The sequence below is a fragment of the Cervus canadensis genome, chromosome 18 (genome assembly GCF_019320065.1).
Source record: "Cervus canadensis isolate Bull #8, Minnesota chromosome 18, ASM1932006v1, whole genome shotgun sequence".
Taxonomy (NCBI): Eukaryota; Metazoa; Chordata; class Mammalia; order Artiodactyla; family Cervidae; genus Cervus; species Cervus canadensis.
In genome coordinates, this window is record NC_057403.1 from 59,354,869 (window position 1) to 59,382,811 (window position 27,943).

The following is a 27,943-nucleotide window of genomic DNA, read 5'->3' on the forward strand; positions in this document are numbered from 1 at the left end:
CTGAGGAAGTCAGAGAGCAGTGACATAGGAGCCACAGGCGGAGGTTGCAGCCGGAGCCTAGGACTGGGGTGACTACTCACCATTCGCCGCAGGAGAAAACTTTCAGAGCATGAGCATGGAGGTGGCTTATGGGGAAAAGCCCAGTCTGAGAAACACTCAGAAAAGAAGACTTTTTGTGTTTTCTTTAATATAGAACAAGCATTCAATGAACCAGAACGGTGTCATGATTTCACTGGCTTTTTTCTAATTTTCAAATTCTAACCCTCATTTTTCAACCACTTCCAGGTTTCAGGAATGCACTTTGTGCCTTGGTAAAGAGAACAGCACTTGAGTGAATGAAGAAGCTGAGATCAACTTCTGGATTTGAAAAAAATTCAGAAGAGCTCTACCCAGACGTTAAAAGAGGAAGCCTACCCAACTAGGTGACTAGCTCGATTTCAGCAGATACTGTGGTCAGAATACAGCTTTTCACTCACTCTGGCCCCTCCCACATTCTCCTAACTCTCTGATACGCTCCTGGAATCTCCCCCATCACCACTTACTGGACCCCAATTAAAAGTAATTACTAAAAGCAGAGGAGATGCACACAACGTCTTGAGGACTCTCCAAGATCCAATGGGATCAAGAATTACGTTACAGAAGGAAGTAGTCCAACAGTTTAATTCAAGGAAAAGCTTAGCTGAGTGGCTGAACATAACAACTCGATTCTCCTCCAAGACAAAGGAGGTGTTTCTGGAAGGGTCTGGAAGCTCTCGCCCTTGTCCTAGAAGGTCGGTCCTCCATCCGGTTCTGCTCGTTCTGATGACCCCCCCGCCACTGACACTGTTATTTATTCTGGGCTCTCCTGGTTCTTCCTGCTTGCTAACACCTTGGGTAAAATGCAAACTCATGGGTCACCTGTCAGGCACCATCAAGCTCCTCCCTGGGCTTACAAATGCTGGGCCTCTAAGCAGTAGGTGATCGGCCCCATGGAGATGTGGAGGAAGGCAGTCCACGTCACAGAACGTTCCGCTGCCAGCTCTGAGATCTGGGAGGTGAAATGCCCACTCTGCTCATGGGAGGCAAACACATGCACGCTTGATGCTTTCCCAGACACCCTGTCCTTCATGAAAAACCAACCAACCAGGGTCCCCAGGACCCCGACGCCCCGGCCTGGATCAGCCTCAACAGCCCAATCCACTGGACAATGTGGACAAACACCGATCACCGGTGCTTGGCATCCAAGTCGACACACTAGCAATGTCTGTCCTATGAAACTCCAAGCAAAGATAAGCTAGCTACTTCCAGACACTTGTGTGCAAAATCTGTGGGCGTAACTGGCAGAGGTTCCACCTGCTTCCTCGCCGTCAGATACTGGAATCCAAAGTCTTCCAGACACTATAATCAATTAATACTGTGATACACTCGTCAAATTACTCTTTTTTAATGTGTGGGCGCTTAATTACCATCCACTTTTACATCTAAAAAATTCACTCTCAGCTGAGTGTTTCTATCAGGATTCTGGCTCTCGTCAGCACAGTCCATTAGATTGATAAAAATCCATTTAAAAAATTTAGAGTCTGGCCCAGCGATCCCACACCTGGGAATCTATCCCACTAAAATAAAAGCATCTGTCTGGACATAGGAACAAAGACGCTTATCCTATCACTATTTGTGGCTGGGCGGGAGTGTGTGGAGAAATCTTTGGAAACTAAACAGATGCCCTGCAACCCATCTGAGACAGGGAATGACTGTGTAAATCGTGGTACTTCCACACCGTGGGCTATCACGCCACCGTTGGATGAGAAACAAAAGATACAGGACAGTGTGCATAGTATGATTCCATGTTGTATCGCACAAAACTATCAAAAAGAAAAAAAATCTCAAAAAAACACTAAGTATATATGTGTATCTGTATATATATCCACATGGAGGATTCATATAAATGTATATGAGCATAGAAAAAAATTCAGAGGGAAACAGATTGTTAACCTGTTTAGTCTTACATGGATGGGTTTGATGGGGAGAGGGGGTACAGGGTGAGAGAAAGGGTGGAACTAAGCCAAACTGTGACTTGAAATGCCCCCAAGATGAGTATGATCAGAACGAGGCATGTACTCATAAGAAGCGGCAGCAGCAAAAGCAAGGGGCTGTGTGGCCCTCACCCCGCGCGAGGCGGTCCCGGGCATTCTAACACACGAAACCTCTCATGGTTACAACCCCGTGGGGTCCCCGTTTACACGGTGACACAACGTGAGGCACGGCTCATGAACAGAGCCCGGCAGCTGTGCTGCAGACTACATCTGTGTCTACAATGCGATCCAATGCACCAGACTGGACTGGGAAAGAGCTAAGCAAGAGTCAGACTCACCAACCTTGGCAAGCGCTGAGACATCCAGCACAGGAAATGGGGAGCAGAGGAGTTTTTGCCGGGTGCTCCTGAGGACAGAAGCCAACCCACCCCACACTGTGGGAGAGGGCCCGGGTCAGCAGGCGGTGCCCCTGGGCGCTGCCTACAGCGTCACTGAGCGCAGTGATGCGGAGCCCTGCGCTCCTCCAGTCCCGCCTGGGCGCCACACCCTCGCAGGAAGCACCAGGTCCCGGGGAGAGGCAGACCTCTCTGCAGCCGGAATAAGCTTCTCAGAACCGTCCCCTCTGAGCAGTCCGTGGCCTCCATGCCAGGGCCGGGGGACTGGTCGGGAGCGGCTGCCCGCTGTCTCCCAGAGCCCAGCGCTAGGCCTCCTGCACAACGGGCACTCAGTAAGTACCTCTTCAATGCATGAAATCAGGGTGCCTGGCAAATACGTGGTTCTGGGGCTAACATGGCAAGTTCCTACTGTGTAAAACTGGGGGAAATGACTCCTAAGGGAACTGAATGTGCTCCATAGAGAGAACATTCATGCTAATAACAGAAACAGTCCAAAGAGCCATGTCAACTCCCACGTTTCCAGCCATTCCTTAGGAATCACTTGCCAGGCCCTTAACACTCCCAGTGATGCGCATCTTATGAGCACACTGGAGAGTACAGAGTATTATTTGTGCCCACGCAGTGTGAGGGACTGGAGCCCAGAGTGTTTAGTCACCTGGCTCCAGGCACACAGCTGGTAAGGGAGGTGCTGAAACCAAACTGAGGGCCAAGCACCTCCTCGGCTCACCCCGCCTCTGCGCTCTGCACAACCGTATGCTCACTCACAAAATAAAGGCTAAATAATAAGGCATCCGAGTCAGTTCATTTCAAGTTGGCATTCAGAATAAGAAAGGAAAAAAAATTTAAAGGTCTGCACAATATAATTCGTAGCCCAGATTAAAGCAGACCCACAGCCACGCCAGGCAGCTCCATGACGCGCCTGGTGATTTCACACCTGTCCGGTCACACAGAGCCTCCTCCGGCCACCCCGCCGCTCACTCCTAACAGATGAGGCTCGCACAGAGGACTGCGGATGCTTGACAGATGTGTTAATGCGGGGTGGGGTGGGGGGTGGGATATGTCAGCTTCCGCCCTTCTCGGACAGCAGCATGGCAGTTACAGAATTCAAGTCCATTTGTATCCCCTGCTGAATCCCCTATAATTCAGCAGACATTCATTACGATGCCATAATGATATCACACGGCCATAAATACATACGCTAAGAGTCGAACAAGACATTCATATTTAAACATAGCTGGAAATAATTTCAACTCTGGCGATTTTCTATTGCTCCTTCTATTAGTTTTCGGTGGATGTTTAAAATGTTGAAACCAAGACTGAGGGTGTGTGTGTGTGTGTGTGAGTGTGTGACAGCTTCTGGTTAAGCAAGGAAAGGAATTTGGGGATCAAGTTACATCTGATAAATATTTTGTTTGAGGAAAAGTTAAGTTAATAATAGATGAGAAGCTCCTTGATATGTCAGTTTCAGAAGAAATCATTCATGCTGCTATAAATGCAGGCCAAGATGTTAATATTCTAAGATAGCTGCTTCATATTTGAAGGACAGTTGCCCTGAATAAAAAACATCATGTATGACTTTTTCATAAAACTTATAAAAAAATACTTATGGCAAACAAAAAACATAGCTCAAATTTAGGCCACTGCAAATTCGTCATTCCTAAAGAGGAGGAAAAAAGATTTCACAGGAATCAGACTGGTGCCTCCAGAAAGGAGCAGGTGACTCAGATAACACACCACCCGAGATGACAATGTTAATCTTGATCTCTATCTTAGACTCTTCAGTTACAGACGGAATAACACAGTTTGTCTTCAGCCTCGATGATGTTTCCATTAACAGCTCTCTTCCCTTCGTATTCAGACACCTTGCTACAGCTTTTTGAATTATTTAAATGGAAGTAGCATTAGAAAACCCTCATGTTTAAATTATGTTAAATAAGTATTCTTTCTGCTGGACTTCTGCCCATGCCAAAAAAAAAGAAGATATATTCTGCAGGCATGTAGGAAGGGCTCAGAGGAATACGAGGAGACGGCACATGTACAAAACAGAGACAAATGTTTGGGGAATAACAGTGTACAAACAAGCCACGTGTGCGGGGCATTCTAAGTATCAGGACATTCAAGAGGGAATTCGAGTTCGTACGTTTACAGACATGATGTCAATTTTCTAAAATGCTTCCACATGTCCGGAAAGCTCTGAACATTAGAATTTAAAACGGATGGAAGTCTAATTGCAACAAATCATGGAACATCCATACTATGGAGTATTATGCAGCTATTAGAAGAAAGGAGTTCGCACTTCCATCTCCTGAAGCTGGAAGGACATCCCTGATCACTGGCTGGGGAGATGAGCCGGCCAGGGGCAGCGCTCTGGCCTCCACAGGGCAGCGCTCCTCTGAGAGCAAACAGCAAACCCTCCGCGTTGGCCAGCGGTGTCCCTGCAGGGATGCAAGAGATCGCAGGCAGAGCAAGGGCTCCTGGCCGCTGTCAGCTATGGTTGCTGGGAGGCTGGCACGGCTGGGGGCCCCAGAGGGAAATGGGGGATGTCCTAGATGTTGTTTTGTGTTATTCATCAGGGTGGTTTCGCTGACTGTGGTGAGCACACGCTACCGCTTAATGTGTGGGAAAATTTTCTTCTTAAGTGAATAAAGGGGGAGGCTAGGAAGGAAAGAGAGGGAGAAAAATAAGACACCAAACTGGGGAGAAAGAGAGAGAGACAGACTGACTGACAGAACTAACAAAGCCAAAAATTCCTGCTAGCCAAAGATGGCCACTGTCAGGAATCTTTCTGCTTTGCCGGGATGCCGCGCTTAGAGGGTTTCCTTCTTGTCTATCTTCGTTTTTTTTCTAAAGCGAATGTGCTGATGTGTTAGGGAGAAAGCTCTCTGCCCCCTGCAAAGCCTCCTTTTCAGAAGAAACTTGCCATAGTGCTGAGCATGCAGTCTTCCTGGGCTTGGAGCCTGGCAGGTGGGAAGGTAGGTGCAGACGGAGCTGAAGTGGGGAGGCTCGGAGAGACCACACTGCGTCCCGGCTGACAGAGGCCTGACATCGCACCTGGGCGCCGCCGGGTCTGGCCAGAGATGGAGACAGGAGCCTGTAAGATCTCATCAGTGGTCTTCAGAGGACCAGTCTGTAGAGGATGTGCCTGTCACCCACTCCTCCCAGGGGGTACCTCCAGGGCAATAAACGATTGCAAAAGGGCAAACAAATCACACACACACACACACAAAATTGATAAGCTGGTGTTAGATCTCAGTGTTGCTTTCAAATGCAAATATAACTCCACTTAACTCAAGAAGTGTTTACTGAGCCCCTACTATGTGCCTAGCCTTATGCTTATTAGGAAATTATAGACAGCATATTAAAAAGCAGAGACATTACTTTGTCAACAAAGGTCCGTCTAGTCAAGGCTATGGTTTTTCCAGTGGTCATGTATGGATGGGAGAGCTGGACTATAAAGAAAGCTGAGCACCAAAGAATTGATGCTTTTGAACTGTGGTGTTGGAGAAGACTCTTGAGAGTCCCTTGGACTGCAAGGAGATCCAACCAGTCCATCCTAAAGGAGATCAGTCCTGGGTGCTCATTGGAAGGACTGATGCTGAAGCTGAAACTCCCATACTTTGGCCACCTGATGCGAAGAGCTGACTCATTGGAAAAGACCCTGATGCTGGGAAAGATTGAGGGCAGGAGGAGAAGGGGACGACAGAGGATGACATGGCTGGATGGCATCACCGACTCGATGGACATGAGTTTGAGTAAACTCCAGGAGTTGGTGATGGACAGGGAGGCCTGGCATGCTGCGGTTCATGGGGTCGCAAAGAGTTGGACACGACTGAGCGACTGAACTAATAGTATCTTCAACTCTTCCATGCAATTTGAAGGCTTTTTTTTTTCTGATGATAAAAGTGACAAATTCATTCCAGAAAATGATCAACTTCAGGAAAATATTTTTTGTGCTCAGTCGCTCAGTCATATCCGACTCTTTGCAACCCCCATGAACTTGTAGTCTGCCAGGCTCCCCTGTCCATGGGACTCTCCAGGCAAGAACAGTGGAGTGAGTTGCCATTCATCTTTAGGAAAATAGTTAAAAACAAAACGCCTTCCATTTCCAAGTCACAGATGGTGGCCATCGTGTTATTTGATGTAGTCGCAGCACCAGGATGGGAGTGGCACTTATTGATAACTCATCAATATTTCTCGAGGAAAGGCAGGCAGGCAGCTAATTTATGGTGATATTATTTATGTAAATCCATTTTCCGTTTTTATATAACAAGGAAACCACTCTGCACACATGATTTTTTAAACTGCTCAGCCCACTTAATAATATATAACAAGTCTTTGGCCAACAGTAAGTGCATACTTTAAATGCGTAGGAAAACCCCAGCTCCCTGCCTCCAGGGCAGCGAGTCACCTGGCGAACCTGGTAACTGGCCAGGGAGGTGTTCTCCGCGCTGGGCGCCCCAGGGGCAGGTGATGATACTCTCCTCCAAACCTACAGCCAGAGCAAGGCAGGATCATTTCATCTTTGTTAACTTTTAGTTCACCTCACTGCCTTTCACCTCCACACTCAAGGAAAAAAAAACAGTGAAAACATGCCAAGGAGAAAGATTTCACAGGTCTAATAGTGAACTCACAAGCTGTTGCCAAACGGTTGTACACACACACACAGACACACACACACAATCAACTGCAGCTGTTGCACGTAATTAATGTGCTAATTATACATAATTATCTAATTACTAAAGGAGAGAGTTACAGCAAATGCATTAGTAAAGATATTAAAATCGGCTCCTTTTAGACTACAGTATAGACAATCTTGGTATTTCTGAAAGTCACCCTGAATTTTTGTCTGATAGTTGAGGGCTCTGTCAACAGAGAAAAACTCTTCCTAAATGTTTTAACCCATTAACAGGGTTTTAAAAATATATAACATATGGGGAAAAAATGTGTCACACGATTAATCTTTGCAGTGTTGTGTCAGTCAGGACTTGCAACAGACTCCCTCGAGTAAAGTCAGTCTCCAGAAGAATGATCCAAAGAAGGCTGGACCCACAGAATGATAAAAGGAGAGGGGAAAGCAAGAGCTAAGTGGCAATATAAATTTGGAAAACACTCTCTCTCCCTTGGGTGTTCTATTGGGTTGGCCAAAAAAGTTCATTTGGGTTTTTCCATGAGCTACTACAGTAAAACCCAAACAAACTTTTTGGCTAACCCAATATATAATACTGTCCTACGTAACAGACAACAAAATGTGGGGTGGGTGGTAAGTGGTCATGATGTAAAGTTTGAAAACAAGATGATTCTTTCCCTTTCTGATAAGTACTGCACTTCTGAAACAGTTTTGACCACAGAGTTCTTCTTTATCTGCCCGCTCTGTGCATCCATAAATATCAGTGGACTCCACAGACAATCCACACTACAAGACCAGGCTACCATGGTAACTACCTCCACGAGATCTCTGCTTCATCACACAGTGAAGCTCCGTTCTGAACCTGGTCCCTGGCCCAACAGGAACTACCTTAAAATAAAGCACTTCAGCAACTAAAACAATCCTTTGGATAAACCTTCAGGAAGCACTGTTTTCTACTGATCACTTCTCTCAGGGCTGTGGATGCACTATCTAGATATTTATCTTCTATGATCAAACAATTAAATGTTTTATCAAATGTTGCCCACAGTATTTCCTGAGAACATTAAAGATGCCACAAACAAAGTCCCCATCAGAAAAGAAAAGCCTGCTACTTACAGAGAAGATATAAATTAGCATCTTTGGAGTCTAGGCTTATTTTATTAATTTGCTAATTCAGACACTGTCTCCTTCCAAAGACGAATCGAGGCATCCCTTTTTTCCTTCTTTTAATGCTATCATCAAAATTCAATGGGCCTTGACCAGCGGAGGGAACGAAAACACAACCGGCTGGATCCTCCAAAGGCCCGTCTTCATTACTTTTACTATTTAACTTTTAACTTTTAATCTTGGGCCATAAAAACTGTCCTAATAAAAGATCCATAAATATCTCCTGAATGTGCAAAGGAGTGACTTTGACGAGCCATGAGCATATGCTGAGCTCTTTTCACTGATGGGCCTCGGTACCTGTGACTGTCTAAGAAAAGACACTGAGCAAGATGTAGATCTTGATTCTCTCAGGAAGCGAAGGGAACTGCCTCTGTTTCCATCTTAAAATCCCATTATAGAAGGAATGAAACTACAGCCTTCATTTATCTTTAAGCCAGTTGGGCAGATGTGGGCATCACCAGTTCAAGCATTTTTTAAAAAATTGATGAAAGTATCATATAAGTGAGTATATAATATTATTATATTATTTTATGATATCATTATACATTATAATTTAATTATATGTATGACATATATAATAAAAATATTATATATATATATGATATACATAAATGACAGGGTAGTCTGGGACATGGGCCTCACTGAAGTCCCCACCTAGGAATCTCTTCTCATCCAGTTTTGCTTTGCACAGAGAAGGGGCTCAATTCTTATTTGCCAGAGGAATGAAGGAAGGCACCCCTTTGAATATTGCTCTTTCCAATTCTGTTTCTAATCACACATTGAATTCTAAAGTAAATACAATTAATTGCCCAATAAACAGTCTCAGATTATAAAATGGCTTTTCCTGCACATGGTTAATTCAACTGAATGACGCATTTTTAAAATTAAAAAACACTCAAATCTCCACATTATTTTCCCTCATACCTTTTTCAAATTAAACTCTAAAAACAAATATACTTTTAAAATCATGTTATCATCACAGTGCATTTCTGCATGAACAATACATAAGGATAATGGCTTTTATAATGTGATGCCTAAATGCAAGTTTACAGGAACCGGCAATTCGTTATATTAAATACTGGGATTTTTTCACCCACATATGCGGCTTTTTTCTCTTTTTCACAACACACTTCTCTAAGGACACACTATCAGGCTGTGATAGTCGATGATGCCATCTTGATTACCAATATTTTTCTAGCTTTCTTAAATTAGATCCAAGGAGCATTTCTAAGTTTGGAATATTGGACAGAATATCCTGTGTTTGAAGCCAGCCTTTCTAGAACTCTTTATTTTTTATGCCCAGAGAGTTTCATACAACTTCTTTTCATATGTAAAGTAGATCCATGTGATCCTATCTTACACATTCAATGGAGAAGAATGTGTAAAGAGAAGTAGCTATGTGTTTTAGCACTGAAGGAATCATCTGTCATAAACAGCACGCCGTATTTAATATTCAGATCAAGACAGCTCTGTCTCATTCCAGCAGACCCTTCTGACAAAAGCCGTCCCCCGGCTGCCAGGCGTATCGAGTCCAGCTGAGGACAAATTTCAAGATGAACCTGAAATCAATTTGCCATCAAATTTTCATGCCTCTCCCAGACTATCTGTGGCATTTTAATTACAAGCACCCTAGGCGGGGGGTACAACAGATATTGACACACAGCTCCTACAATAAACTTTATTGGCAACCTCTGTCTGAATGCAGTACTCAGCTAGAATAACAAGAAATAGAGCAGGATGTGGGAGCCAGGAGGTACCGTGATCACTCTGGAAGGGTTTTGCTCCAGGGCTTGTTGTAGGCAATAGGCCTGGGAGCCAGGACGCCAGGCTCTCAGAAACAGAAATGACCTGCAAGTTCAAAGAGCCAGCAATGCCTAAGAGCCCTGCAAGGTCCTGGGCCTTCTCCACGGGGTGGCCAGGTGTCGTCAGGTTTCCTTTTGTTTTCAGGTGGACATTTCAGGCTGGCATGGTTTCAGAGCTCTTGAAAGACTTCAGATTCTTCTGGAAAGGTCAGGGTCTCTGGGCAGAAGGGCTGCCTGTAAAGCACGCGGAAAGGCTTGGTTTAAGGAGACAGGAATGGTCTGACGGTATTCAGAGGCCACATGTGTGCTGGTGGAGAGGCGGGAGGTGACTGGCGGCCTTTACCTGAACAGCAGCCCCCCTGCTTCTCCCCGGCTCTGTACAGCCTGCAGCAGGGCCGTTAGGATCGAGAGACAGGGGAGGACTTGCGATCCGCCTGGCACGGGTGACTTTTGTGCTGGGGAAACAAACATCCTGGGACCACGGGCATGCAGTCTCGAGCAGGCGAGCCGGGCAGCCCATCAGAGGGGACGAGTCTGCTCTCGGACACACTGCAGGCACACGTCACCTTGCTCCCTCCGATGGTCACCAGGACTGAGACAGCGCTGACGACCACAGCTGTCTCCGCCACACCGCACCAGGCGCTGGAGCAGACCTCCCTGCACACGCCATCTCAATGACTCCTCCAACACCTGCTCAAGGGGGCAGCTGACTGACTCCAGTATTCCTGCTGTCCAAAATGAAGGCACGCCTATAAATGTACACAGAGCGGCCCTCGGATCCTCCTGGGATTGCCTGCAGGATGCCCCTGGGAGCACATATCCCAGGATGCTCAGGGTTTTTACATAAAATAGCACCACATCTGCATATAACCTAAGCACACTCAATTCTCCTCTACTTTAATCTCCAGATTACTTGAAATACCTAATACAATGCAAATGCTATATAAATAGCTGTAAATGCAATACAAACGCTCTGTTAATAGTTGCCAGCATGTGGCCAACTCAACCTTTGCTTTTCAGCTAGTTCTGGAGCTCTTTTCCCCCAAATATTTATGATCTGAGTTAGCTGAATCCCGAGATGGGAGACCCACGGATAAGGAGGACCAACTCTACACAAGTTGATTATAAAATTTAGTGATATAAAAGATGTTGACACACTAAAAATGAAATATGCAACATTCTTCATTGTAAGTTTCACAGGACTAGCTTACTCTCACCCAATGCTTTCATTGCTTCTTGGTTAACTCTTGCATACCAGGTCAAGATGTAGCTAATGAGTACTGGTTGATGCTTTTAAGTTATCCAGCAAGATGAAAGTGAAATAACTGAGACAGTCACTATTTTGAAATGTCACCCATTCTTCAGTGGCACCAGTGGCTTCTGTGCTGAGTTGGATAATAGTTGTTTTTTTGTTTTTTTTTTTAAATTACTGTGCTAAGGAAATACTTCCCCTTTTTTTATCTTATTCATAAGGTAATGACTACAGTCATGATATGCATATATTTAACCTGCACAATTAACACTGTAGTTACTTTTCTTTCACCAAGACAATATAAACAATCAACCAAGGCTTGGTTTATAGCTTTTGCCTATTTCTGTGGTGTAAATACTCCTAAGGCTGCTTCAGGCTAGCAAGGTCACCTCCCGTTGCAGGGCTGAGGACCACGCGCAGCTGCTCACAGGCCTGTAGCATTTCCGCTATCCAGACCCAGACAGACTCAGGAACACAGATAAAAATAGGCAGAGGTCGTGAAAGGACTAGGAAGCCAGGAGCTGTGAGTATTTAATAGCTTTGTTTTGAATATAATTTATTAAAAGGTAAGTTTATGTAACTTAAGTGTTAGTAGTATCTGTGTTTAACAACTGGATCATAACATTTCTGCCAGCTTAAGGTCACTGCTGGTTCCAGGGAGACAGGCCGGAAGAACTCACTGGCTGCTGCTGCTGCTGCTAAGTCGCTTCAGTCATGTCCAACTCTGTGCAACCCCATAGATGGCAGCCCACCAGACGCCTCTGTCCCTGGGATTCTCCAGGCAAGAACACAGGAGTGGGTTGCCATTTCCTTCTTCAGGACTCATTGGAAATGGTGCCAAAGAGCCTGTAAGCACAGACGTGTGTGTGCACAAATGCCAGACACACACACCAAAAGGAGATGCTCCTGGCATAATCCCCTTGTCTTCTTTGAGAGGGAGGTAGTTTCAAATACAGCCGGGGATCCCAGGATCGAGAGGTAACCACAGCAGATAATGAAATATGTGTTCCTGGGAGGAGTCGGGAGGTTTCTCAAAGACACAGGAGGCGGAGAGCCGCAGCACCGGGGCGGCCGCGCGGAGGGAGCGCCGCCGCGTGACCCACACAGCAACACCTGCGCGGACCAGCTCCCATCAGCATCCCCGAGACCGTCCACCAGCTCTTCTTTGGTTCATTTGGCCCGGACGGCATGGCCCACTTTCCAGGACACAAGAGACAAGTACCTTCTTATTCTCTGAATCCCGTTACTTCCGAGGCAAAAACTGATTTGAGAAATAAGACAGTGAGAATCGGGGTGGGCGTTGAGTCTGGAAAATAGTGATACCCTGATGTCCAGGCAAGGTGAGTCGGCTGTGCCCTACAGTCAGGGGGCCAAGTCATTCTGTTCAGTCCAAGCAGGCGAGAATCCGGAGGCACCCCACACCTTATTAAGCGAGGGGGAGACACAGAAAGCAGCATCGGTACCCAATAGGGCAGCCAGATAGCATTTCCCTGATACATATTACAATTCAGACGCGTTCCCAGACTGTTGGAGGTGTGTATCGGGAAGCAGAGAGCTCACCTGGCTGGAGACAGCCCAGGACATTTCTCAAAGGCTGTCAAAGGTAGGGACGGTACGTGGGTAACACTGATGCTGTGTGTTGTTAACTCAAGGATGAGACGCCTAACGTGACATGACATTCTCTGCCCATTTATTCAAAACACAAAAACACAGGCAGCTTCTTACGGACGGACTGGACCAAAGTATTACAAAATGCTCCCTGGAAATGCCAGAGTTGTAAAAGAGCTGCGAGATATAAAATAGAACATCCTATCACTTGTCAGTAACACGGCTTGTTTGTTTCCCTTTTCCTTTTTTATTTTTATCCCTGAGGGTCAGTTGCTTAAAATAAACATCGGTGTTTCCCAGGCAGGATTTACATTTCCAACGTGAAATCTAATCTGTGGTGCTTAGCTGGAAAGAAATATTTATATGTATGTATTGCTGTTAATCTTGTTTTTCTTTTTAAAAAGGAGTCAACACACACAGATCATTCATACTCTCTCCACTTCTGACTCTTTTCCTTCTCTGCTCTCTGTTGGCGGAATATCAGAGCACTCTCGGTGTCTATCATGTTATTCGAGATAATGTTGCCCTTGCTAGAAAGAGCTGGCTTCTTGTGTATTTACTGCAGTGGCACAGATGAGGAGGCACCTGACCTGAAGGAACAGGGTCTTCGTGTAAAACAGGCCCTGGGTAAGAAAGCAACAGTCATCACCCAACCTCCGGAGACAGCCTGGCCCTTAACGCCCTCCCCGCCTAGCAATGCAGCAGCCCCGGGTCCAGGCATCATCGGGCAGGTGCTGGAAAGACGACCACCTGGAAAGAGGTCTCTAACTTGCCCATCAGCATGTGGGTGGGTGGATGCATTTTTTTTTTTTTGAAGAGATGCTGGCCAGATCTTCTAGCCAGCCAGGGGTGGAGGGAATCGAGAAGGAAGAGACTCAGACCCTTTCCTTTTGCCTTTCGTTAGGTTAAAATAAAATGTTACAAGCATCCGAGTGCTACTCTTCATTGCGGAGAGTGGCCAAGTCACGGGCCAGAGTCGTTTTGGGGCGGGAATGATGTAGAAAGCCCGCGCGTGGGCGCGGGGCCAGGGGCATGCAGCCTTCCTGTCCGCAGGGAGAGCACGGGGCCAAGTTATGTTTGGAGGGGTGCCTCCGGCGTCCTTCATTCACGGCCCTGAAGCCACACCCCTGCCCTTGAAGCCGGTGGCCTCCCTCTCGAGGCAGCCACCCCCCGAGGCGAGCCACCTTCTCTGGGGCACAGACCGACCCGAGCCCGGCAGAGGGCCCGGGAGCGGGATGTGTGAGGGGCTGAGTGGACACGGCGTGCCTGTGCGGTCCCTCCAGAGCCTTCCTCCCCTCTGGAGCCTGGCCAAGGAAAGGCAGGTTGCTGAGCCAAGCCCCGGCTTCTCTCTCCAAATCACATCGCTCATGATTAGGGGGAGAGAGGCCGAATCTTCCTCCCCGGCCTCTCCACCCACTCCCGATACAGAATCAGTTCATCTGGGTAATTTTTAAAGCACGGCGCTGGGGCCAGCTGGAACCGGTCGCCACTTCCCAGCCAAATGCTTCGAGTTTCTTCCAGCCTCCAGTCGACGTGCTCTGGGTACCGGGAGAGCCCGAGACCCGGCCAGGCCGGGAATGAGGCACTGGCTCCCCACGCTGCCAAGCAGCCGCCCCAGTGGGGAGCAAGCAGAAAGCCTGGGCTTTGAGTGTGGCTCCCTGGCCCTGAGACCAGGGTCCCTGAGATTCCAGTGCCCTGAAAGCCCTGGAGGACTGGGGTATCCAGTCTTGGCCCAGGTTCCCCGGCTGCCAGGGCGAAATGTGTGTCCCAGCCCAGAAAGAAGACGCTTTTCACGGAGCAACAGATTCGCTGTATTTGCTTTGGCCTCTTCCAGCTCTGGGGTGACCTGAGTGCCACTGAGCAGGGCCCGGGGGACCCTCTGACTTTATTCTAGAAACTAGGCTTGTTAAATAAGGCATTGTCAGGCCAGGAGCCACCTCGGACTCTTGGCAAGGGTGTTGACTCAGTATGAAATAATATCAACAGAAAAGAACAATGTTCCCTGTTTTCTCACTCCAGGCATTCTCGAGGCTGGGAGTTGGTATTCGTTTGGAATGGGCCAAGCGCTTTCAAACTCAGTTCTGTGTGTTTAAAAGATCTTTAGATCTGAAGTCCTAGGGCATGAGGGCTGCCTGATGGGATGACTCCTAACAGTACCTACTGAGCTCCGGAGACTCAGAAACGCTCAGGAGTGGAGAAAAGGGATTGGGCAAGATACACCACTTGTCTCTTTTCAGGCACAAAACCATACACGTTTATACAGGCTTCTCCTGGGGCCCCTGCATCTCTGCCCAGTCATTACTCATGCTCATTAATGGGTGTTTGGTTTCTAAACTGTTCAGCTTTGGAACTCCAGTTGAGGTGTTCTAAAAAGTAAAGAATCCAGCTGTGCCTACAGCAGAGGGCCCCAGGCGTGAACCCGCAGGCCCCCTGAAGCGGGGTGTTTCAGAGTCCGCACTGAGCCTGCAAGCCCCTGACGAGCCTCCCTTCTGCTGTTTGGAATCTAGAATTAATTCTTTCTCTCCTCCCCGATTCACAGAGATGCTTTGAGGAAGAACTGACTCAAATTCCATCAGTTCTGAGTGCAGAAGGAAGGAAAAAAACAGGACAGTATTACTGGAAATCTGCCACCACGACTTCGGTTCTGTTTCTGGGACCAGCCTGTCCTTTGAGTTTTTATGAAACAACAAAGCAACATGGGCCCCTTCTGTGCTGGGGAGCTCATGAAGAAAACCGTGACAAGAAACTCTTGAGAAATTCTTCAAATTTTGTCCAAGGATGTTTAACAAACCCACAATGGAGAAATGCATTCTGAGAGAACAACTGTCTTCCTGATAAATATTGGTTCGGAAAATAATTTAATTTATATTTGTGAATCTTAGAGAGTACCTTTCTCATAGGATTTTCTCTAATAAAGACAATCTTCTTGAATTCACTGTTTTTAAACTTTTCCCCTCCTTTGGGGATATTTGATTCTATCCACTTGCCAAAGAACTGTTTTCTAATACATCCTAGAGAATATATGAGTTCATTTTTCCACAGATGCATTTCTATACACCTGGTATTTCAGTTATTTATTAACCATGCCTAGTTTTGTGGTTTCTAGCTTTATATCTTTAAAGTCATTAAAACTTAATAGGAGAATTAATCATAAAAGACATCTATCAAACACAGTTGCCAAGCACTTTCTTTTTCCCCCTGACTGACATCTTTAAAATGTATTTCAATGTTATTTATTTCATCACACCCAGGGAATAAAAAAAAAAATACCTTGCAGCTTCCAAGTTCAGAGAAAGCATAAAAATGTGATTTACTATTTATTGTACAGTTAGGCACATGCATATTATATATTGCATGTTAATCTTCAACTGCTAAATTTAGCAAATTTGACAACACTACCGTTTGCTAGTGAGGAAAAAGAATCGACATCTGTTCTCTTCCAGATACGATTCCTTCTTGGAAGGAATCAGAAATACTCCCAGGCCTCCTCTTTTCTGGGTAAACTGATGGAATGCTGGCTGTTTAAATGGACAGTCAAACCACAATGCCCCCTGGTGGTAAGATGATGCACAAACATTTATTAGCATGAAGGCACACAATATTTTCAAGAGAAACTTCAATTTTAATGAGGCAGAAATTCAAGTTTTAAAAAAGCACACGGATGGTGTTTTAAGTAGAATATAAAGAGTGACCTGACTGTTAGTTAAGTCAGAGGAATATTTAGTTTTATCTAAACCACCTTGAGAGAAGTGTTTTGTTTTTTACAATATATTTTAATCCACAGTGAAGACTTGGGATTAGGGAGGAAAATCAGAAGTGCAGCATATATAGTTTTTAGACTAAATTTACAAAATGAAACCATCAGCGGAGGTGGACCTGTGAACCTGCTGGCTTAGTGTCTGTTACTCCAGGTAAAATGGGGTGAGAGCAGACTCCAGATTTTACCAGGGGACGGGGACCCCATCTTTCCAGCATGCTCTCAGCGGGCACCTGATAAGCAGCTTACAGGGAATTTCCTCAGGTCAGACATAAATAGAGATTCTCAGGTTCCCTTAATCCAGACAGACATCGCTTGTGAGTTAGGCCTCATCAATTTCGAAAAGAGTCAGTTAACACATGCAAGGCGGGGCTGTGGGAAGGCACACATGTATGTTCAGTGGGAATGTGTGAGATGTGGACTCATGAATCACGCAGACAATACTGACGCCTTGTAGGAATTACAGAGCACTGCACCCCCCTTTCCCAGGAAGCTGCTCTTTACTATCTGTGAAGGGGGGATGGGGGAGCAAGAGGAGGAATTGGGACACTTCCTTCTTCTCCAGAGAAGCTGAGCAATTCACAGCTTCAAGGCACACCGCAGGTACAGAGTGAGACTCCCCCAGATACCGGAGCCCAAGACCCAGAGCTGCCCCCTTGGCTACTTATGACTTGTTTCTGATGCAAGACACTACCCTGATGGTTAAGATGATACTGCCCAAGAGATGACACAGAAGGATGCCGCAATGAAAGTGTAATCCACACTAAAACCTGCACACAGATGTTCAATGCAGCATTATTCACAGGAGCCAGAAACTGGAAACGATGCAGCTGTCCATCAGCTGATGAATGGTTCCATGAAATGTGGTATATCCATACAATGAAATATTACACAGTCTTAAAAAGAAAAAGTAGTGATATATGCTACAGCACTGGTGAGCTTTGAAAACATGATGCTGAATAAAAGAAGCCAGAGACAAGAGACCATGGATTCAGTTCAGTTCAGTCGCTCAGTCATTTCCGACTCTGCGACCCCATGGACTGCAGCAGGCCAGGCATCCCTGTCCATCACCAACTCCTGGAGTTTACTCAAACTCATGTCCATTGAGTCGGTGACACCAACCAACCATCTCATCCTGTCACCCCCTTCTCCTCCTGCCTTCAATCTTTCCCAGCATCAGTGTCTTTTCCAATGAGTCAGTTCTTCACATCAGGTGGCCAAGGTATTCGAGTTTCAGCTTCAGCATCAGTTCTTCCAATGAATATTCAGAATTGATTTCCTTTAGGATGGACTGATTGGATCTCCTTGCAGTCCAAAGGACTCTCAAGAGTCTTCGCCAAAACAAACAAACAAAAAGAGTCTTCTCCAACACCACAGATCAAAAGCATCAATTCTTCGGTGCTCAGCTTTCTTTATAGTCCAACTCTCACATCCACACAGGACTACTGGAAAAACCATAGTTTGACTACAACGGGCCTTTGTTGGCAAAGTAATATCTCTGCTTTTTAATATGCTATCTAGGTTGGTCATAACTTTTCTTCCAAGGAGCAAGCATCTTTTAATTTCATGGTTGCAGTCATCATTGGCAGTGATTTGGGAGCCCAAGAAAAGAAAGTCTGCAACTGTTTTCATTGTTTCCCCATCTATTTGCCATGAAGTGATGGGATCGGATGCCATGATCTCAGTTTGCTGAATGTTGAGTTTTAAGCCAACTTTTTCACTATCCTCTTTCACTTTCATCAAGAGGTTCTTTAATTCTTCTTCACTTTCTGCCATAAGGGTGGTGTCATCTGCATATCTGAGGTTACTGATATTTCTCCTGGCAATCTTGATTCCAGCTTGTGCTTCATCCTGCATATAAGTTAAATAAGCAAAGTGACAATATACAGTCTTGAAATACTCTTCTCCCGATTTGGAACCAAGTAGGTTGTTCAACATCCACTTCTAACTGTTGTTTCTCGACCTGCATACAGATTTCTCAGGAGGCAGGTCAGGTGTTCTGGTATTCCATCTCTCGAAGAATTTTCCACAGTTTGTTGTGGTCCACACAGTCAAAGGCTTTGACATAGTCAACAGAGCAGAAGTAGATATTTTTCTGGAACTCTCTCGCTTTTTCAATGATCCAACGGATGTCTGCAATCTGATTACATGGATTACATAACTCCATTTATAGGGAATGTACATAACTGGCAAACCCATCAAGACAGATTCCAAGGGCTGGAAGAAGGGGCATTTGGGATGATGGCTAGGGAGGGTGGATCTTCTTGGGCTAATTAAGATGTTCTAAAATTGATGGTGGTGATGGATGGATGCACAATGCTGTGGATATACCAAGAAAATACTGAACTTTACACTTTACATGGATGACCTGTGGACTGGCGCATTGTGTGTGAATAAAGCTCTTTTGGGTCTTTTTGTTGTTGTTAATGGATATTGGAGAGCAAAGGGAAGGCAGGCCCTGCAAAGTTCCAATGGACATAAAAGTGTTCCAGGGAGACAGAAGATGAGGAAAGGGTAACAACCTCCAGAGAAGCACAGAAAACTCTGTCAAGCAGGAAGCCCAGTGTGGCTTTTTCAAAGGGGATCTGACTGCTCCACGGTCCCAGAAACTTTCCACAGACAACTCCAGAAGGACATCTCTCTCTCTCTGTCTCTGTCTCTCTCTCTCTCTCTCAGAGATCTGGATTCAATCAGCCTGGAGCATCACTATTTTTAAAGAATTTCCCAGCGGTCGGTCTTAGTGCACAGCCAAAGCTGAGTACCACTGTTTGGGAAGACAGCCAGCTCCAAAGCCGGAGCACAGTGAGGAGGGAAGCTGGGCGAAACGAAGCCGGCATTCGACTTTGCGCCATGTCTCTACTTTCCACTCCTTCCCATCTCCCACGTTCCTCTCCAAACCCCTGTGTGTGGCTGTGGCCAGTGGTCTGTGGTCATCCTCAGCCCCACCATCTGATGGTTTGTACCAATAATGCCGAAGTGTTTACACATACACAGGTATCTAAACCGACCTGTCTGCCTATTTTTTCTTTTACAATAGGCAGGCAGTCATCCAAGAACTGCTTCATGATACCAAAAAAAAGAAAAAAATCCGTGCAGAGGGGAGGGTGCTTATGCTCCAAGTTCAGAATTCTGAGAGCATTGACTGAGAACCTCTGTTGCTGACACCCAGTTGACCCTCTGCCCTGCCCAACACTGCTGACCACTAGAGGATAAAAAGCCTCACCCCATCCCCACCCCTGCGGGGCTGCACACATTTCCCTGGCTGGGTTTTAATCCAGCCTAAACATCAGTGAACCTGAGGGTGGTACCTGCTTTGCTCACTGCCCAGAGAAGGACAGCCCCTGGCTTTGAATCCTTTCTTCTGGAACGTCGTGGAGCCAGAAAACACCAATTCCTCTCAGAGCCCACATGGGTGTGGTCACACACATTCTCTCTGGGTCTGTCCTGATTGATGACAACTTTGGAAAACACTGCCTGAATAATTCATCATAGAGAAAAAAAAAAAAGCTTTGGGATTAAATGCTATGACTAGAGCTTCCAGCACAAACATCCGTGTGCTCTCCAAAGAGCCAGTCCAGCTGGATGGCGGTTGGGAAATAATCGAGGACACCCAAAATGAAATGGTCACGAGGCACCCACTCACCCCATCACACGGATGCTCGGGTCTCTCCGCCAGGTGCTCTGACACCACGTACCTGGAACCTCTTGCCGGGGGTCTGCCTGACTTGGTGGAATGGTACCCACTCAGTGAGGAGCATGCAATATGTTCTTTAAAAAGACAGAAGGAGGGGAAAGAAAGGAATGAAAGAAGGAGAGGCGAGAGGGAGGGAGAGGTGTAAAAATGTTGGCTACGTTTTCTGCGCAGTGAAACTGAACGGCCATGGGGACGATTCAATTTAATCTTGGCAACCAGGATGGAGATTTAACACCCACGCTAAATGCCAAGCAATCCATACAGTTCTTTCAAAGGCCCGTCTTTCCCCGCTGCACACATGCTCCTCGCAAACACAATTAGCAGCGCAGTGACTGTCAGCAGACGCTCGCCCAGGCTGCCACTGCCTGGGCCACTGCCACTGGGGTCAGCGGGCACTCGCGCGCGGGCACCACGCATCAGGACCCTCATGGGGCGCTTACCACCTCTCTTCGCGCCCTTCTGTTTCACTGCTGTGGTTTTCTAGTTGTTTTTTTTTTTTTTTTGCTTGTTTTCCTTTATCCTTGTGCGAATCAAAGTTTGGGCCCACCTCCTCCCTTCTGCCTGTCTTAGCTCTGTCCTAAAAGACTCAAGGCAGTGAAGCCTCAAAGCGGCCAGGATGTGGGGCTACTTAATCCCAGCTAGCCAAAAGCAGGAATGGCTCTTGCAGCCCAGAAAGATGAGAGCTGAGGGAAGATCCCAGCCCCGCGGCGTGAAATCCCAAGGTCTCGACGTCCAGAGCAAACGGCCCCTGCGCTGCCGGGCCTTGAGTCTCCCCCTAGCCCATTCCATGGATATGGTTTACCCACGCTGCCGTCGTGTCCTGCGCTGGGGACGGACGGATAAAGCCCAGTGGCTGGGCCTGGAGGGGAGAGGGTGGCGTGCCAAGCCACCCAGCCCGGGACGAACAGTGGTCCAAGGGGAGCTGGCAGGAGCTCGGAGCAGCGATGCAGGAAGCCCTCCATACACAGCATGGGGACACAGCTGCCCAGGGCCCGAGTCTCGCCGCTCGCCCCAGGCCAGCAGAGCCCCACCAGTCCCACCTGGTCCTGCAGGAGGGCGAGCTCAGGTGAAAGGCAGGCAGGTGGTACAGGGCCCAAGAGGAAGAGAAACAGAAGGGGCTGGCGGAGAGCCAGGGGCTCCCCGAGGGCCAGCCCCTCCCGGAGAGACAGCACCGTGTGCGGGAGGCCCCTCCCGGGAGAGCAAGGCAGGTGCCAAAGAACACCGCTGCCTCCCCCACGCATAGGCATTATGACGGGGCTGAGGCCCTGAGGCCCATGCCCCACCCTGGACACCGTGAACTGCTCTGGGGGAAGAACGCGCCATTTCTCATAGGGAAGGAAAGAGGCCCAGATGGTTGTTATACTTGGTAAAATTCAGTTTTAATCAAACTCGGTTAATTATTGACTCAACGAGGATGAAACTAGAATAAAATCATTTTTGCCTTAAGCCAAACTATTAAGAAGCCTCATATAGTTAATAGACTAAAAATCCTCAGAATTATTCCTTTCGCCTACGTGATATTCAATCTTAACTCAATCATTATTGCGCTTATCTCTCAATGCCAATGAAGGAGAGACGGACGGCTGAGGACTTTGAATTTAAGAGAAAAAAGACCGCGGAATCGCCATACCAAACACCGGCGTGCTCTCCACCGAATCAATAAGACAACATGACATCCCTGCTAGGTTTTCCTTATCACAGAAAGCTCCCAATTTTTGCATGTCACTAACTTCCCTTTAAGCTGAGTATATGCAGCCTTTTCTCTGTCTCTGAACAATTCCCTCACCCAGCACTGGCATTATACATATGCCATGTGAAGAAAAATGGAAAGTTTTATCACAAACTCTATGGGCAGGGCATGTGAAGCTTGGAAAAGTGGTCCCTCCAGCAAACCTTGCCCCGAGGTGGGTGGAGACGTGTTACCTTCACCCCTTACTTTATAAGCTCTGACAGCACTAGTGGCCCCACCAACAACGGGGTGAAATTTACGAAGCAGTATGAGTAAGCCTTGAAGTACAGGGCAGAAAGTGTAATGAAGTTGTTTCTATTCTCTTTATGTCAATGACCTTGACAATTTCCCAAAAATATCAAATTTTCTTGAAACATCTTTTTCCCAAGTTTTAGTACTCTCAGCATATAATTAGCCTACCTTTTATCTTTTGCCTTTTTTGAAATGTAACACTACAGTGTCTGGTGGAAGACAGTCAAGAGTGATGCCTTGGGACCCAGGCACTGCCCCAGCAACGCAGTGCTGGGCATCCACCAAGGGGACACTATAATCATGAAGACGGCTTAGATTCAATCAAGTAAGTACATCAAATATGCAGTAAGGTTTTGGTGGAGGGCAATAATAAGCATACTATTTCTGCCCACAAACCAATTATCTTAACGCCCATTGGCTATTTCAATAATTATTGTCATTGGCATAACCCCCAAACAGACCCATGGCTTAAAGTTAGTTGGCTTCATGAGCATAAAACATACGAACTGAGAACCCACTACCTCAGTCTCAGATCTCTCCTGATGGCCAGTGGTCACAGTAAGATGTTACCGGTGAAAAATTCCAGCGTCAGTTACCAGCAAACTGCCAGACTCCACAAAGATGTGCTTGTTTCAGAGCTAAATGTGCTCCTCCACTTACCTCAGACTTTTTATATAAGTGTGATTATTTAAAACTCACAATGAAAAACAAACCTTGGTAAATCAAGCAGGTACCGCTACACTGCTATTTAGGATGACAGCAAGCCAGAACACTGCCCGGCCAAGTGCTGGCAAGGGCGTGGGGTAACAAGAGCCCTCGCCACTGCTGGAGGGGATGCGAGGTGGGCCAGCCACTGTCAAAGGCAGTCTGGCACTTTGTACAAAACCAAACATACTCTCAGCATATAAACCAGCAACTGTGCTCTTCCGTATTTACACAAATGAGCTGAAAACTTATGTCCACAGAAACATACACAGGATATTTACAGATGTTTCATTCATAATTGCCCAAACGTGGAAGCAACAAAAATGTCCTTCAGTAGGCGAATGGATGAGCACACTTGGGTACTTCCAGACAGTGGAATACTATTTGGTGCTAAACAACAGCAGTGCAAGCAAAAATCTACGGACCCGTGAGAAGACATGGAGGAAACGTAAATGCCTATTTCTAAGTGAAAGAAGTCAATCTGAAAACGCTTCTAACGATGGTTGTATGCTTCCAACTCCAGCTATGTGACACTCTGGGAAGGGCAAAACTGTGGACACTCAAGACGTCAGTGGTTGGCACAGGCCAGAGGTGAAGGGCGGGAGGAGGGAAGGGGCCCAGAGGGCGCGGGGCAGTAGGACAGTGCTGGGCACATGTCACCAGACATTCGTCCAGACGCACAGACGTGCGACACAAATGGGGAGCACCAAACAGAACCACGGCCTGCAGGGGACAGTGATGCGTCACCGTGGGCTCACCGGCGGTAACGAATGAGCCCTGAGGGGGCGGGGCGGGGCGGGGGCTGCCCACCGTGAAGGAGGAGGTGCACACGCGGGGGCAGGAAGCAGGTGGGAAACCTCTGCACTTCTCTCGGTCTTGTTGTGACCTTAAAACTGCTCTAAAATAAATAAATAAAGCCTATTTTAATAAAAACGAAAGAAAGAAACTTGCAAAGGAACAAATTACGAGTGACACTGGAAGAAAACCTGCCACCAGTGGGTCTTTTGAGTGGATGTATGCAGTTCTGGAATCAAACCACTCTGTCCAGTCTCCTGTGTGCATGTACCCTCACCCCGGACCCCAGTCACCACCAGACAGGCCTCGGTAGAAACGTGCCTATCAGAGAGCTGCCAGTTATTCCACGCCAGGGCCAAAGGCATACGCACACACAGGGTTTGGGGCCTCAGCATTTGATACCCCCACAGCTCCCGGCAGAACCTTTCCAGATCGCACCTCCTTCCAGAGTTTGCTACTGACATCACTCTTGGCAAAAGTGAGCTTCCTTGATTTCTGAGCATGCTGTTCTCCTTCTTGAAGGTTTCGCAGAGGCTGACGGGAGAGAAGGGCGTGAGTGACGGCCTGTGCCTTCAGCAGTGACCCGTCTTCTTCAGTGCAGATGGCTCAGGGGAAGGCGTCACGGGGTGCTGGGGTGACCTGTCCACAGCTTCGACACTGGCCCTCAAAGAACCTCCCATCTTCGGGGTGCAGCGGTCACCAGTCCATAACGACAGAGCAACATGGTGGCTTCATGTGGTCTGCTGTCAGTGACATGTCCAAGGGGCTGAGGTTAGAAGCCACCCAGCAACCTGGCGTGTGCAAAGCACATCTTTCCTTGCCTCCCATGGCCACATGCACAAAAGCGAGTGGGACACACCCACCCCTCTACCACCGCCCACCTGGGGCAGCACGGGCACCTCTAGCAGCGGCCAGGAGAGCTCAACAGACCCACAGGACACCAGCCACCTACTGATGGACGTGATTCCTCCCTTCAATTCCACCTTCAGTTCATCAGAGACATGGAATTCTCTCCCAGGACTACATTCCACAAAGACATCTTCATCTGTTTATAGCTTTAAGAAGGCAGAGCACCAAGCATGAGTACAAACATGTGCTTGACTTTCAGCTGCAGGGAAATGAAGAATGAGCATGGGGAGGCAGGGTAACTCCCTTTAGAGTAGAGAGATCGTGCCTGAAGCTTCCAGAGGTGTGACGAGGATGGGGGATAAGCCTGGGATCCCGGGGAAGCAGAAGAAAAACAGAGGGGCTGAGGGCCAAGAGGAGCCGGTGAAGCAAGGGAAAAACAGTCCAACAGAGCCATGAGCTCTAACTTTTAACTCCAAGCTCCAGAATTCCGAGAGCAAAGATGAAAACCGATCATTCGGATCCAGACACTCAGGCAAGTGTTCAGAAGACTTGGTGATTTTTCGACCTAAAATGTTCCTGTCTTAGGGAATTCCTGATAATGAGAAATAAGTTTACTGATTTTGATTCTTCAATGACAGAGTCATTTGAAAGCACAAGAGTTGTCCCTGGTTATTAAAAAATGAAAAGAAAGAAAACCAAGGACAGGTTGGCCTAAGGTAAAACATGATGCTTTTCCCATTGCTTCCTACCCAAGCCCACCCCCAGGGGTGGTGCCTGACAAACTGCCGGCCACACATCTTCCGAGATCTTTTCCTATGCTCACACAGACACGTATTTTTTAAAATGATTCTTAATTAAAAACAATACAGATCAATGAAGCATCTCTACTTTGCAGTACATCATGTCTGGGGTCCTGACCCACGGGGCCTGGCCATGGAGAAAGACTGCTCCGTCCACATGGTGGAGACAAATGGGGCCGGGGTAAACCAGCGGAGGAGGAAATAACAAAGCTCTCTAAGGACAGTTCTGAAGCCCTCGGAACTGGCTGTCACCCCGCGATGGACAGCAGCCTCTTACTCCACTGACAGGCCTTCCTCCGGCTATAGGATCTCGACTGTAATTACAGGAAAGGCCATACCATAAAGACGGGGGGAGGAGCTAATTGATCAAAAGTTCATTGTGCTGACTCAGGGACTGACCGATGGCCGAGCCCTACATTTCTTTTCCTCCCGAAGCCACTGATGTACAGTCCATTAAGTGGTGACCATGCTGACCCAGGAGGTGGGGTACTTCCTACCGAAGCACACGCACGAGCCCCCACCAGAGACCCCTGGCCTGTGCAGCAGAAAGGTCTCTGGGTGCGGCCGGGCAGCGGGCTCTCGACAGGCTCCGCAGTGACCTGCTGCTGGTTCTGTGTTCTCTGGTGCACTGGCTGCTCTGTGTCTCTTTCACGTTTATTGACTGACCTGTCCAAAACGCAAAAGCAAAGACACGGCCTTGAGACCCAGACCTCCTCTAAGGCACTGGTTCCCAGCTCTGTCACTTTCTGACCATCATGAACGTCCAGAATTCTCACCCTGCTTAAGAAGGAAGTGTCACCTTAATCCATCCAAATGGAGACAATTTCTGGATGATGCCGTGCTTTGCTGTGGGTAATAACACAGACTTTAGAGGGTCAGACAACTACTTCAGCTGTGTGTTCTCGGCCTGCTTACTCACCTTCTGTGTGTCTCGGTTTTCTCACATCCAAAATGAGTGTAAGATTGTGTTGAGGTGTTCACTTATGTAAAGCACACACAAAGAGTGCCATGGTTATACAGATTTATATACCTATAAGTGCACACCAAGTGCTATTCAGGTCTTAGCTACATGTATTATGTTGTTTTCATGGTGATGGCATTTATCAGAACTTGTAAAGAATGACTCTCTTTAAACACCCTGAGGGTATTTTACAAATAATACACCCGACACTCTAAGGGCCTGGCATGACCGTGCAACTGCTCTTCTCTGCTGTAAGAGAGAGTAACAGACACACATTATATACCCACTCAAGTGGACACAGCTTGATGCAACAGACATGTTCCTGAAACTCTGTGCATAAACCAAACCACACTTCCACTCAACCTGGGTACGTTTGCCTCTGCAATGGGTCTTTCAAGGAATCCTTTCTGTTCCAGGAAAGCTTCTAGACCAGAACAACATGAACCACCAGTCCTAATACACAAATTCCTAACAGAGGACAGACATTTCATTACTCAGCTCCAGCTTATGTCTGGAGAGTGAGGGTCACGTCGGGCAGGCAATGGAACTCTAAGACATGCATTATCCCTTTAGGTAACTGGCTCAAAGTCTTCCCAGCCACCTGCCAGGAGGTGGGCCAAGCTCTGACAGCAAAACATCACCAGGAATAAGATACCCAGAGGTGTGACTGCTGAACAGGCGGCCTGTCTGTCCTCTTCAGGAAGAACTGGGATGCTTTCATCAAACATCACATCGCAAGGATGGCAGATAAAGAGTATCTCCCGCACTGACTGCAGACGGTTAGTGATGGCCACTTGGAGTCGTGTGCTGAGCACGACTCTGATTGATTAGTGGTGTCTGTCATGGTCAAAGGACTTGGGAGTGCATGCATGCACGCTGGTCCTCCCCAGGCCCATACTTACGGTGCACAAGTACGCAGTGATAACAGGGCTGACGCTCCTGGTAATTTGTCAAGAAGGCTACAGATTAAGGGAAAACACACATTTGGGTATGACACTGCGAATTCTCTCACAACCACTTACTCCCTGAATTATAACTCTGTAAGTTGCTGCAAATTATTCAGAGCACATAAGCACCACAATAAAACTTCCCTCCAGCCCCAAATACATACAGAAAATCTCCACATAAACCCAGTCTCCCTTAGGAGGGAAGGGAAACGTGGCTTCGGTAAGTGCCTCCCAGGGGCGGGCCCTGGGTTCTGGTGCCAAGGTCAGAGATCCCTCGCAGTTGCTGTCAAGGTTCCAGACATAGCAGAGAGCGCTGACGTAAGCCACAGTCCACAGTGTGGACTGGATGCTGCATATGCTTGATCCCAACACACTGTGCAGCCGGGCTTCATATACGATGATTAAAGTGCCACCAGGAAGTAGAGGAAAGGCCTTGATTGCCGAATAGTCACTGAGGCGGGCTGTCCAGTGGACCACGTCATGGGTGACCTGCCCACTGGCTGGAGGGAAAATATCAGTAACTCCAAATAAGCCTAGAGACATACATATACACACACACATGCATGTGCACCCCTTCAGAAGACACATGTC

At 47.2% G+C, this 27,943-nt stretch overlaps 1 protein-coding gene across 10 annotated transcripts in view; it reads right to left on the bottom strand.

The window, feature by feature from the left end:
* The window catches only part of WWOX (WW domain containing oxidoreductase), an 886,111-nt gene that overhangs the window by 551,994 nt on the left and 306,174 nt on the right, over positions 1-27,943 (bottom strand). The window contains exon 9 of one of the 10 annotated variants that reach the window (XM_043436496.1): positions 8,813-10,237. The exons of 8 other annotated variants lie outside the window; for them this stretch is intronic. In XM_043436496.1, coding sequence (XP_043292431.1) covers positions 10,193-10,237 — 45 coding nt within the window. In that variant the 3' untranslated portion in view covers positions 8,813-10,192. Of the gene's footprint in view, positions 1-8,812; positions 10,238-18,637; positions 27,853-27,943 lie in introns of those variants that run through there. One more of the 10 variants, XM_043436491.1, reaches the window with a different exon arrangement.